The following is a 13930-nucleotide window of genomic DNA, read 5'->3' as shown; positions in this document are numbered from 1 at the left end:
GAAGTTAAAAATTTAAACATAGTATTTTACTAGTGTGATGAAATTATGTTAAAATTTGGTTTAGATATTGTCAAACATATTTTATTCTTGACAGAGTGGTCCCATTTACTAGTTGATTTGTAATTAATGTACTATCATCAACCATTTCTAGGTTCTAGGTCTTTGTTAAAGGACATCAGCAACTCTGTCCTTTGGCAAATTTAAGCCATTCCTTGCTAGAAGAAATTAGAGGCATTGAAATAAGTAGTTGCTTTTGTTTCATACAAGGGTCTGCAAGGTGTATTGAGCAGTTCAAGGTCTACCATAATGAACTAGTGTTTATGATTTTGGCTAAGTTATTCTACCTCTCTGGCCTTAATATTCTCATTGATACATGAATAGTTGGATTAGATGACTTTTAAGTTACCTTTAACTTCTTAAGTGCTTTAATATTTTTTCTGCCAGGAACAGATAAAGGAAACAGGTCCTCTGTATGTAGAAAGGTTGAAAAGATTAAAAACATTTCCTAGAATGAATTTCAGTAGTCAGTAATAGACTACATATATGAGTAAATAACTGCTACAGTACACTAATTGCTTGTTATAACTAGTGTTCTTAAATCTATGTTTGTCAGAGGTTTACTGAATGATATTTCTGCCCCCAAAAGCTTCCAGATTACTCTTTGTCTATTAAAAGACTTTACTTAAACCAGTGGTTAGTATTTGTATTACTCTCCTAGCATTCTAATTATAATTCTAGAATGAGATAAACTTAAAAAATATTCTCTGTAACCTTTTCTTCATCCTCTTTAAATTACAATTTTAATTTACTATGAGAATTCAGTAGGAAAGGAATTTAGGTTTTTAATTAAAAAAACTAATTTCTAATAAAATTTTCCGATTTAACTTCTATATTATAACAACAATTATTAGAAAGCCATGAAAATGTTATACAAATATAGAGACTTTTAGAATTAAAGTGACTAGGGCTTGAGTTTATTTGTAGGGTCTTCTATTTTGTGCATTTGAATGCCTCTGGGGAAAGATGTAACCTTGTTTTCTAAGTGATTTTGGTAAGTAATGAGTAAGTTTTTTCTGATATTCCAGTCATACACTGTGAACATTCCAGAGTATTCTATTCCAATTTTCAACTTGGGAATGAAGCATGATACAGGAGGGAAATTTAAATACTATGTGGTAGAAATTTATACATTTATAAGCATAGTTGGAGACCTAAGTTGACCATAATGGTTGATTATATATATATTAATGTATTCCAGAAGTCATTTAAAAATGTTTTTACCAAATAGCCAGTTGAAAATGAATTAAAGATTATTACTAAGTTTATTTAATTAAATGCAATGTATTTCTAATTCTTAAATTATCATAGTTTATCATATGATACTATATTGGTCTTTAATCTTAAAGAAGTCTATAAATATATTTGTATTGTGACATAAACCATTATAAGTTATTTATCATGTTGTGAATATTGGGAACCTTGCCTTTAATGTCATTTACTGTATAATGATGTGAAATGACTGTTAATGAATTTAGTGAGGTTGGATTTGGGTAAAACTATTGAAGGGTGAAGAATGACAATTAAAAATATAGTAGCATATGAAGATAATGATTCCTTTGTATGAAATTTTATTTATAGAATGTTGGTTCAAATCTCCTGATTTAGATTTCTAAAATTGCTGAGGCTTTCTTTTAAAAACTAAGTAATGCAGTTGAAGATTTTTTTTCCAGTTTCTTTTCTTCAGTAGATCAGTTTCCAGAAACTATCTTAATTGTAGTATTATTGTTTGTTAGAAGAAATTAAATAATAAAGGCATAATTGTGATAGAACTGTTGTTGGACTGTATCATTGGACTATACTTAAATTTTTTTGATAGCTACATTCATCTTAATGTCCATTTAATATCTGTAGAACAATTCTTGTCTTGCTTATTTTGTGTGTGTGTCTGATGTTGGATCAAATGATGTGTGTCTATTTATTGGTGGCTTATTCTAAACCACATAAGGAACATTGGTTTACATTAAAATATGCACAGTTTATTAACAAACCTTAAATTGCCAACTTAGATATATTGTGAATTAAAATTTTTAGGGATCAGAATTAACTTCACAAAATATATGGAAACTGTTGACTTTTAGCAGAAACCCTTATAGTTTCATATCTGAGGGCCTTAGCTGACAAATTACTGTTTTGTAAAATGAATTACATGAATCATGGAAGCTTTAAACTTTCTTTTTTTATAGCCCTACCTGAACCCATCCTTCCATCCATCCAAAAAATATACCCAGTAAGTGTTTCTTATAAATTATTATAATACATAATGTGACCAGTATATGTGGGACTATTTATGTAGTGTTAATGTAAATATAAAAGTAGTAATAGTTACATAATCTTCTAAGTATTGATAACATTTTCTCTATAGACTGAGGCATTGGCCATTAGAACATTAAAAATGTTTCATATACTTTTTTAGAAGACTGATAATTTATTTTGTTATTGGCAGACAATCTGGTCATTTTTTTAATGATGGAATTTTGTGCATGAAGCTCATGATTATCCCTAATGGTAGTTAAATTAGTCCCATTTGGACTCATTCTGGTTTTCTTAAAATACAGTTTTACAGCATTTCTTTAGTTAGTTAACTCAGAAGTTTTTCGTCCAATGTATGTATATTTTGAAAGCAGAGGGGAGAAATTAAGAAATTGAACAATCGGATAATCATTGTATCTTTCATTTGATTTTATTAAGTAATAAAGCAAAAGAGGTAACAATAGTACTCTATTCTTGTGTGCATAATAAGAATCCTGCTGAAGCAATTTGGAAATACTCAAGAAATGAACTGTACCTACTAGAAAAAGTTTAGTATGTTCTCCGTTTGAGTTTAGAGAAACCTTGGTAATGTACATATTTGCAATGTATGTGAATACTTTTGTTTCTTCCGTTTTTTGTGTTCTTTCCAGAATTCTCTGTTGCCTTGTTTTATAGTCCTACTATTTTTGTTTTCTCCCATAGTCAGCCTTGTTCCTGGTTTTATTTGAAAATATTATTTAAGCTACTTGTTTAGAATGTTTGACCAACCTACTGAAACCACATAATTTTTACCTGTTAGTTTTTTAAACTTACTAAGTGGTCATATTATAAAGAAAAACATAGTATCTAGCTTTAGTGGTCAGCATTCAAAGAACTTATTTATTTTGTATCACAAAATATAATAAATACACTTGACATAGAACCTAAATTAAATAAAATTTAATCCTTGATAATTGAAAAGAACTGATCTTGTTTTTGAACCTCAGTTATTGCAATAATTGCAATACATACATGCAAGGTGCTGGGTAATGAAAGGTTTACTGCAAGAGAGCTTTGCTGTAGTGGGACTTCCTAGTTTGTGGTGGGTCATCTTCTAGAGGACACATTTATAACAACAACCTTTTGGCATTTGTATATCTTATTTTCCTCCTTTTAAAAACTAAATTCTGCTATATGAAGAACCATTATAATGAGTTCCCAATAGTACTAGGGTTTGCTTTTAAACATGAAAAATGAAACAAGCTTTCACTGAATACCTTTGAAAAGACAAAATACTTTGGTGAAGATTTATTTTTTTTTAAATGACAATGAACCGTGGCTGACGTGGCTCAGTTGTTAAGCATTGATCTATGAATCAGCAGGTCATGGTTTGATTCCCAGTCGGGGCACAAATGATTCTTTCTCATCATTGATGTTTCTCTCTCTTTCTCCCTTCCTCTCTGAAATATATTAAAAAATAAAATGATACTAAAACTATTATTTTAAAGTTGACATTACTTAAATTTTTAAAAGCATAAGGAAGTTAATTTTGAAATAATACATTATAAGTTTTAGGACCTAACCGTACTGCATTATTATATAAATGTACAGTTAAAATGATGATGCCTGGCATATATTAAATTATGAATATTTAGGTAATACTATTGCTGCTAAGCTTTACATACATTATGTTATTTAATCGTTATAACAACCCTATGAGTACTATTTTCTTTATATTATAGATGAAGAATCTTTGCAAAGCTGGGTAACTTCATTTAATTAATAGAAGAACAACGTTTCAAACCTAGGTGGTTTGACTCCAAAGTTTATGCCTTAATCACCTTATTATAGTACTCATACTTTATGTTAAATACTTATTTATATTGATTTCGAAACTTTAAAAATCTCACTAAAATGTCATATAATGTAACGGAAATTTAGTGATCAGTTTTCCAACATACATCACCATATTGGTGGTGACCTGTATACAATAAAGAAAGCGTGGTAGAACTTCAATATATTACTTAGTTCTTTATTCAGGCAAAACTCTACTTACTCTATATCTACTTACTCTTTACATCTACTCATTTTTTTAAGGAAAAGTTACCAAGAAAAAGTTTAGCCAATCTAATTTATTCCAGAAGGTCTTTAATTGTCCAGATTTCAAACTTTGAAGATGAAGTAAGAAATTATAGGCACAGCTTCCCATAATAGAATATGGCAGAAGATGTTTTTGCCATATTGGCAGACAATTGTATTGACAAAACAGTGAAACTTTTCAGATGTTTTTCAAGCGATTGCCTTTCAAAGTTTTCCTTACCTTGGCATTGATTGAAGAGAAATGGAAAATATGTATCGTTAGAAGTATCAGCATTTAAATATCATTTAGAATTGATTCATTACACATTTGGTTATGAGAAGCCCAAAATAAGATACAACCTTAAAATGTAATACAGCCCTAGCTGGTTTGGCTCAGTGGATGGAGTGTCGGCCTGCGGACTGAAGGGTCCCAGATTTCTCCCTCAGTATGTATATGGCCCTTTTGTATATGACTGTGAAGAAGAACAGTGGAGCTAAGAGGAGACTGGCCAAATTGGTCCAAGGTCTTTCAATCATTTTTATAGACTAGGTCTCACTATTTCAGTTTTAATCTCACAATTGCTGATACTTTTCTTTAAATTACTGAACAAAATAAAAAATTTAAAGGAAGTTCAAACTGTGTTAAATTTTAGGTAAGAAAATAACTTCTATTTTAGCATCAGTTCATAAATTATATGCTTACTGTGCTAGGTGCTAGAAATCAAAATTAGTAAGTAGTTTTCAGAGCTGAAGGTATTAAACAGTGACCCACTTTTATTTTCTTTGCCACTTGAACTTGTTTTGTTATACCTTTGTTTTCAATTTCCCAGAAAGTAATATTTAAATTTTACAATTTTAAGTAATGTCCTAAGTCCAATTTTTTACACATAACAATTAAGAGACAAAAGGTGGTAGAGGCAGTATACCTGCTCTTCCTTCTGCTTTTACTCTTTATTATAAATTGAGGCTTCTTTCTTATTAGTATATCTACTTGTAATACTAAATATGTTAGAAGTGGAAAGGGAAGTGTCAATTTAGGAGTCCTAACATTATGAATTGTGGTTTTGGAATAGAGTTTTCTTCTGAGAGAATCATTTTCTGGTGGTTAAAAATTATTGATAGAATCTATAATAATAAAGGGTAATATGCTAATTAGACTGGACATCCTTCTGGACGACCTTTTGGACAAAAGCCAGGGCTGTGAGGGAAGCGCGGGTCCTGGGTGCAGGTGGCAGAGGGAAGCCGGTGTTGGCAGCCGGTGGAAGGAAGGCCTGCTCTTGCACAAATTTCGTGCATCAGGCTTCTAGTTATAGATAATGGGGTAGAGGAGGGAAGCTTAAAATTTTCTTGCTCCTTAATTTTTTAGTGATGATTTTTGATGACTACCATTAAATAGATGCAATACCCCAATTCTCTGTATTACAACGCAGTTATCTTGAGTTATTTAGACATTACTAATTTAATCGATATCAATAAACCCAAGGTTGATTTGTTAGAGTTGGGAATGTTAAGTGTAGTTGTCATTCTGCTGCCTTAGCCAATAGCTTTTTTGGAAAAAAAAAAAAAGTATTTCTATTTTGATGGCAACGGGTAGTATAGAAAACTCTTCTTGAGGGCACTGCAAACTACCTTAGGAAACATTTTCTTTTTTATTTGTAAATAGTTTTAACAACCAGCTGTCCTTTCCCTACTTTTTCAGATCCTGGATTAGGGCAAGCAGCCAGTTGCAAAATTGGAGTTTATTTTTTAGCAGCGAAAAACAAGATTATTTACTAAATTCTTTTATTTTCAGGCATACAGATATATACTACTTGAAGCTGTATAGTTCATTTAGTGTGTTTTAGAGCCAGAACTTGCTGCTATTAGAGAAAAGATTAAATATGAAAATGAATGGCATACCATAGGCAAAAAGAATAAGTACCCATTAGTATTCTTTCTAAGAAGTGTGCTGTTTAGTCCTGGATTACAAGCAAATGAAAATGAATATTTATGAATATTATGGTAAAAGTTTGCTGAATATTGCTTGCTGGTATTTTCCTTTCTTCTGTTCCCTGCCCTCTTTGTCTTTTCTTCATGTTGGATGTCTCTCTTCTTTTCCCTCTAAGATACAAAATAAAAAATTTTTAATTGGTATAGGTACTATTTATTTATTAAAGTTATTTTTATGGCCTTTGAGAGAAATTTTAACTGGCAGTTAGAAAGAGCTCTTTTACCTGGTGCTTGATATAACCTCAATAAAGTGCAACTGCTTCTTATAGAAATAATTAAAAAGGAGATACATTTGTAAAGGAATCTCTGTGTTATTGCATGGAGTTTCGGCATGTACAGTAACATTTTATTTATGAGTTAGAAAATCTTTGCTAGCATACAGATCCATTGTTTGTTATATCTCAGCCAAGGATTAGAATATCTTAGATTTTCAGGTACTTTCTGGCCTACTCCAAACACTAGTAAACGTAAGTGTAAGAAAACCTTCACATTTCCAAAATACCAACATAAAAAAAAATTTCTTCTCTCTTTTTCAGAGCACTTTATTTAGATCAGGATTTATAAAGTTTTTAGTGTATGTTTTATATGGCTTTACATTTTGTCCCCTTTTTTTCCTGACAGGAATCTTTTAGTCCTGCTATACAACTGCACCTTGTACATCAAGTTCCATGTAATGTTCCTCCTTACCTCTCAAAGAATGAATCAAATCTTGGGGACCTCTTACTGGGCTTTCTTAAGTATTATGCTACGGAATTTGAGTAAGTGAAACCTCAAATTGTATTTATTCATTTTTATATAAGTGAATGCTACAAATTTGGTCAAAAGGTTATTTTTGTCAATTTCAATGCTGTAAACTTGTCCAGAAATGTATAACTTATAAAAGTTAATATCTAAAGATTAATTATTAGAAACTAAGTAGATTTCATATTCCTAGCTAAAAAAATTTTAGCTCACTAAGCCCAGTTTTAGTTGCTTTCACTAGTGATCCCATTTTATGTTTAGCTGCCTCTTTTCATAGTAGGGCCTGAATAAATGTTTATGTTGGTCATATGTAGGTACTATATCATTTGGAACATCTATTTTTTAAATACTGAAAATTTGTAGTAAAAAACACAGCTGTGACAAATTGGAAAAATATTTACTTAATACCTGATATCTGAATTTAATAGTTGTGGTATATGATATACAAATCAAGGAATAATCCTTTTCCATGTTTTTTGTTGACAGTAATTCGTAAATATGAAAGATTAAAGTATATAATCAGACTGGACATAACTGAAAGTTCTTATGGGAGTTCTTAGTTCATAGAATAGGATTAGGGGATGTTCGCAGCTCTTCTGATCAATTTAGAAAGCTTGAAGGAGAAGGAAAAAGGACTTAGGAGTTATACAAAATTAGAGAAATACAGTGACCACAGAATCCCACACTGAAGAGGTTTGGAGAGGGGATAATAATAGTAAGAGTAATAAATTGCTATTACTAGGTGGGGTAAACCTTCTAAATAGGTTATATGTATTATCTCATTCAGTTTACATTATCACCATATAGGATGGTATTATATTATGCCCATTTTACCAGTGAGGCATATAAAGAGGTTAAGAAACTTGCACTAAGATCACACAGCTTGTAGGGGGAGTATTTCAAATAGTTTTGATTGCAAAATTCACACTCTTAACTATGATACTTTACCACATGTTGATATTGTCTTATGTACTATAATGTATTAGCTTTAAAGAAAATTGACTTCTATGTGATGATTTGAAACATAGGGCGTGAAAGATGAAATGTTTTTTAAATTTCTCAAAGTAAAGCTTATACCAGACTGTTTGAACCTGTTTAGTTAAAGTTGTTTCTCTAGTACCCAGTTCAGTGCCAGATAGTGGGTACTTGACAAATATTTATAAATAAATAAATAATTTGAAGCATAAAGTAAGATTGTAGACCTGATTCAAAGATCCTTAAGATTACTAAAATTGCTGAATAAGGTTAAGAAAAGGAGTAGGAAAAGTGCTGGAAGAAAGGAGTTTAGTAAGAATGAAGTTATGATAGTCCGGGTTAAAAATGACCTACATATAAGTCCAGGCAACAAGGATAAAAAGGAAGGAGCCTTCATTAATATAAAGATGAAGAAAGATTTAAGACTATATGAAACATAGGACATAAACTGTAAAGGTTACTCTAGAGTTCAGATATTGGAATAACACAATAGCTAATATTTAGTGAATATTTCTTTATTTCGTGTCCTTTTAGAGCAGTGGTTCTCAACCTTCCTAATGCTGTGACCCTTTAATACAGTTCCTCATGTTGTGGTGACCCCCAACCATAAAATTATTTTTGTTGCTACTTCATAACTGTAATTTTGCTACTGTTATGAATCGTAATGTAAATATCTGATATGCTATATGTGTTTTCCAATGGTCATGACCCACAGTTTGAGAACCGCTGTTTTAGAGTATGCTGAGTGATTCCCATGTATTACCTCATTTAATCCTTAAAATAAATGAGGTCAAGCTTAGGGGGAATTTGTGAACCTTCTCATGTCAATACAGCAGATAGTGAGAAAACTGGGGCCTGACTACAAAACACACTCTAATTTGTTAGACCATATTGGCATGGTCTGTCATGTCATATAAATTAAGGCTTGGGAGAAGTTTGTAGAGGAAAAGGATACACATAGTAGAAAGTTACATTTCTGCCATGTGTATGGTTTAGGATTAGAGCACCTACGTACAAACACCTTGAAAATCGCTGCTTTGTTGGACTGAAACAAGATGGTAGTTGTCCCATTTGTGTGTTAGTTTAGCATTGACAGAAACTAGTTTGCTGTGCCAAATGATACTGGCTAGGATGCTGATGCTTGAAAAAGGTTTTGAACTTTTGTATGCATTTGTTATCATGATGATACATGATTTACGAGCCATCTTCCTCTACTCTCTCATCATATAGAGCATTTGTCAAGTGCATTATTGTTTCATACCAGATATTTTCAGAAATTTGACTGTAGAGAGCACAGCCAAGAATGTAGTCATGGTGATGAACTAGGTGCTGTTAAAAATTCTGATAAGTTAGAAATGTTTGTAAGGATTTCTTCTGAACTTTGAAATGTTCAGTTAAAAAATTTTCTATACTTGAAGACAGAATGAAGACAGAATTAAGTGCCTTTTAAGAGATGCTTGAGTATATGGTACAAATGTTGCAGAAATTTTATATGGCCATTTAAAAATTACTAAGATGTTCTTACCTATTTCACCCATAACTTTCTCCTAAACTTTGCTGCTGAAAATTCTCATAATGAAACCAGACTTCTAAAACTGTACCCGGGGAAAGGGAACTGACAAAATAGGGGGGGAAAAGAATTATGTGACTCAGGGAATCTTGAAAAAAATAGTGGGAGGTTGGGGGTAAGAGATCAACCAAAAGACTTACATGCTTCCTTATAAGCATAACCAATGGACACAGATAATAGGGGGTGAGGGCCTGTGCTGGGGGGCAGGAGCATGCTGGGAGAGGTCAATGGGGGAGAAGGAGACATATGTAATACTTTTCAATGTAAAGAATTTTTAAAAAAGAAAAATATAGATGTAATAATTTTGTATTTTAGCAAGACAAAAGTTCTAAATATTATAGACTCAGATATTGGAGAGTCTATGAACTTTATTTTTGTATTTTTTAAAAAAATGTTTTTATTGATTTCAGAGAGAGGAAGGGAGAGGGAGAGAGATAGAAACATTAATGATGAGAAAGAATCATCGATCAGCTGCCTTCTGCACGCCCCATACTAGGGTTAAGCCTGCAACCCAGGCAAGTATGTGACATGACTGGGAATTGAACTGTTAACTTCCTGGTTCATGGTTCGATGCTCAACCAATGAGCCATGCCAATAGAGCTGGGCTCTATTGCCTCACCCTGTATTTCTAAACTGTACTCTTTTTGTTTTTCAACACGTTAAGCTCCATGTCAGTCACCAGTGACTGACACTATACTTTCTGTCTGGAAGACAAACAGGCTGGGTGCTTAACGTGTTAATTTTGTTTCTGAACTGTACTCTTGATAAAAAAATGTAGAAAACTATACTTTAAGGATTCTTTTCAATGATCATACTTCATGAGATGCAATATTTTCTCGAATATTTAACATGGAAATTAATCAGTTTTCCAGAAATAAATGCCATACTGAACCCACTATTATATTCTTTTCTTACTAGAGGCCCAGTTCATGAAATTCGTGCACAGGGGTTGGGGGGTTCCCCCTCAGCTCGGCCTGCATCCTCTCCAATCTGGGACCCCTCAGGGGATGTCTCACTGCCAGTTTAGGCCTGATCCTGCAGGCAGTCAGACATCCCACTCGCAATCCGGGACTACTGGCTCCTAACCGCTCACCTGCCTGATCACCCCTAACCACCTCTGCCTGCCGGCCTAATGCCTCTAACTGCTCCCCTGCCAGCCTGATCACCCCTAACTGCCTCTGCCTGCCAGCCTGATCAACCCCTAACTGCTCCCCTACCGGTCTGATCGCCCCTAACTACCATCCTGATCGCCCCTAACTGCCTCTGCCTGCCAGCCTGATTGTCCCCTAACTGCTCCCCTGCTGGCCTTATCTTCCCTAACTGCCCTCCCCTGCCGGCCTGATCGCCCCTGACTGCCTCTGCCTCAGCCCCCGCCACTGTGACTTTGTCCGGAAGGACGTCCAGAAGATGTCTGGTCTAATTAGCATATTACCATTTTATTAGTATAGATGGTTTCTCTATCTAGTAAATATAGAAAGTGTTGGATTTGGAAGGTCCCAAACTATGGTCTTTTCTCTTCTTACTGAAATGATGGAGAAAGCTAGATAGCACTGTAAAAAAGATACCAGCTACTCCCCAAACTCATTTTCTCTTGTATACAGGCAGAGTAGTCATAAGTGTTAAAATAATTCTTGAAAAAAAGAAAATAGTACTTATACAAACTATTATAATTGTAAAGAAATCAAAAGAAACAACAATGTAATGCTAATACATTACTAAAGACTGGACAATTTACCTTCAGATATGCAGATAAAATTATTTTACTTGAATAAAACTTCATTATTAGCTGCTATATCCATATGTAGTAATACATGTTTTCACAGTGTATTAATGTTTTCATAGAGTAATAATTTTGTTTTCTGAACCAGCACCTACTTGCTTCTTTTGGAAAGTTTCAGAATTTTTTTCCAAATCATACAAATAGATATGGACCTGAACATAAATTACTGACTAAATCAGAAAATAACACAAGAAGATTAATTCTTCTTAAATTAAAAATTCTTAGTGAGGTATTAATAATATAATTTTTATATTTTTTGCTTACACATTTTTCTTTTATTTATTTTTAATGTTTTTTTAAAATATATATTTTTATTGATTTTAGAAAGGAAGGGAGAGGGATAGAGAGAGAGAAACATCAATGATGAGAGAGAAGCATTGATTGGCTGCCTCCTGCACGCCCCCTACTGGGGATCGAGCCCGCAACCCAGGCATGTGCCCTTGGCCGGAATCAAACCTGGGACCCTTCAGTCTGCAGGCCAACGACCTATCCACTGAGCCAAACCAGCTAGGGCTATATATTCTTTTTAAAAAATTCTCACCTGAGGATATGTTTTTTATTAATTTTAGGGAGTGAGGACGGGGGTGGGGGTGGGGGGAGAGAGAGACAGACAGACATTGATGTGAGAGAGAAACATTTATCAGTTGCCTCCTATATGCACCCCAACTTGGGATCAAACCCACAACCTAGGTATGTGCTCTGACTGGGAATCGAATTCGCAGTCTTTTGGTGTATAGGGCAATACTTCAACCAACTGAGCCACGGGGCCAGGGTTTCTTATTTTTTTATATTGCTTAATTTATTCAATAAATAAGTATTAAGTATCTAATTTGTGCTAAACAACTAGTTGAACATGAAAAAATACAGAAATAATTTAATATCTTGGAGACACACTATAAACAACAATAACTAAGCAAATTGTTAGACTAATAGTGCTATGGAGAAAAAAGAGAAACGGAAATGGGGATTGTGTTGCTGAGGGTTGAGGCAAGTTTCAGTATTCTTTGAGAAAATCAGAGGAGGCCTTACTACTAATATAATAAAAATAATAAATGGGAAATTAAAATAGTTAACATGATTAATGTTTTCTTATAGCTGGAACAGTCAAATGATTTCAGTTCGTGAAGCCAAAGCCATTCCCAGGCCTGATGGTATTGAATGGAGAAATAAATACATCTGTGTAGAAGGTAGCTTTTCCACTACTCTCTGTCATTCAGTTATCATCATGGTACTGAGAGAATTACTTCAATAAGTTCAGCTTATATTATTATAAAATAATAAATTTATATTCTGAAGTGGTTTACAAGTCTTTTAGTTATAAGATTTTAATTTAATATTTAAAAATAATTTAAAAACTTTTATTTGTAGAAAATAACAAACACGAATTTAGGTGTTTAGTGTTTCTAGTTGGTAAGATTTCAGCAGTCTTTATGCATCCCTCCTGCTTGTAATTGATGGAAACGTTATTCTTATATTGAAATAAAATCAGTTCTTTTATACTGATTATTAATGCAAGCTAGATTTTTATGAATAGAAATTGATTTTACTTTAAAAGCTAAATGCTGAGATATTCTGTTATTTAAAATTAATTTACATATAGTTGACTATCACTGACTCATAGAAACACTGACTGTTGTAAAGTGCTATGTGTGATGTGACCTGATAGTTTGGCATATGGCATTATTCTATTGAAAAAAACAGTACTGTGACAGTAAACTCCTTTTTAAAATAGCCTTTCTAAGCAATAAAACAAAAAACAAAAGAAACAAAAGGAGTTTTTAAAATGATGGGCCTGCCTGCTTAGATTGTATTACAAATGTAAAGTTAACCTCTCCATTGGATTTCACCCTTTTTCCAGGTCTCAGCTTTAAAAGGCACACATAGTTCTTATCAATACTCTTGGCTTCATCCTACTGCCTCTTCTAAGTACTTCCCCCCCTCTTTTTTATTGCCAAAATTCTTAAACTCGAGTAATTTTTACCTGCTGCTGGCATTATTTCAGCTATCCCATCTGTTAGCCTCCTTTTCTCACTATTATCTTCAGTTTCTTTGTCTTCTCAATATTATAAGACACTAGAGGCCCGGCACACAAAGTCGTGCATGGGTACGGTCCCTAGGTTTAGCCTGCAATCAGGGCCATCTTCTCCGGCTGCCGGCAGCTGGCCTCACCCCCCCGCCACCACCCACCCAGGTTCCCAGTTTGCCATCGGGAGATCAGAGTCTAAGGGCCGGGGGGAGGGACCAAGAGTCCTGGCGCTGTCCCATCCCCTGCAACCCACCCCGGTTCCCCGTTTGCCATCCGGCAATCAGAGCCTGCCGGCCGGCGCTGAAAAAACCAAGAGGTGGTCAGTGCACCTCATAGTGACTGGTCAAACGGTCATTCTGGTCATTCTGCTGTTATGGTCGCTGGGCTTTTATTATATAGGACTAGAGGCCTGGTGCACAAAAATTTGTGCACTGGGGGGGGGGTGGTCCCTCAGCCCGGCCTGTGCCCTCTCACAGTCTGG

The 13930-nt window shown here is 33.9% G+C and overlaps 1 protein-coding gene across 6 annotated transcripts in view; it reads left to right on the top strand.

Moving 5' to 3' along the window:
* Positions 1-13930, top strand: part of PAPD4 (poly(A) RNA polymerase D4, non-canonical) — a 44038-nt gene that overhangs the window by 24170 nt on the left and 5938 nt on the right. For 5 of the 6 annotated variants that reach the window (XM_023750434.1, XM_006081278.3, XM_014451348.2 and 2 more), the window contains 3 exons: positions 2244-2287; positions 6979-7115; positions 12519-12610. In XM_023750434.1, the coding sequence (XP_023606202.1) occupies positions 2244-2287; positions 6979-7115; positions 12519-12610 (273 nt within the window). The remainder of the gene's footprint in view (positions 1-2243; positions 2288-6978; positions 7116-12518; positions 12611-13930) is intronic. The other variant, XR_002828183.1, reaches the window with a different exon arrangement.

This window comes from Myotis lucifugus, unplaced genomic scaffold (assembly GCF_000147115.1).
Source record: "Myotis lucifugus unplaced genomic scaffold, Myoluc2.0 scaffold_0, whole genome shotgun sequence".
In the NCBI taxonomy this organism is placed as follows: Eukaryota; Metazoa; Chordata; class Mammalia; order Chiroptera; family Vespertilionidae; genus Myotis; species Myotis lucifugus.
The sequence above is the reverse complement of the archived record's forward strand: the minus strand, read 5'-3'. Positions and strand labels throughout refer to the sequence as shown.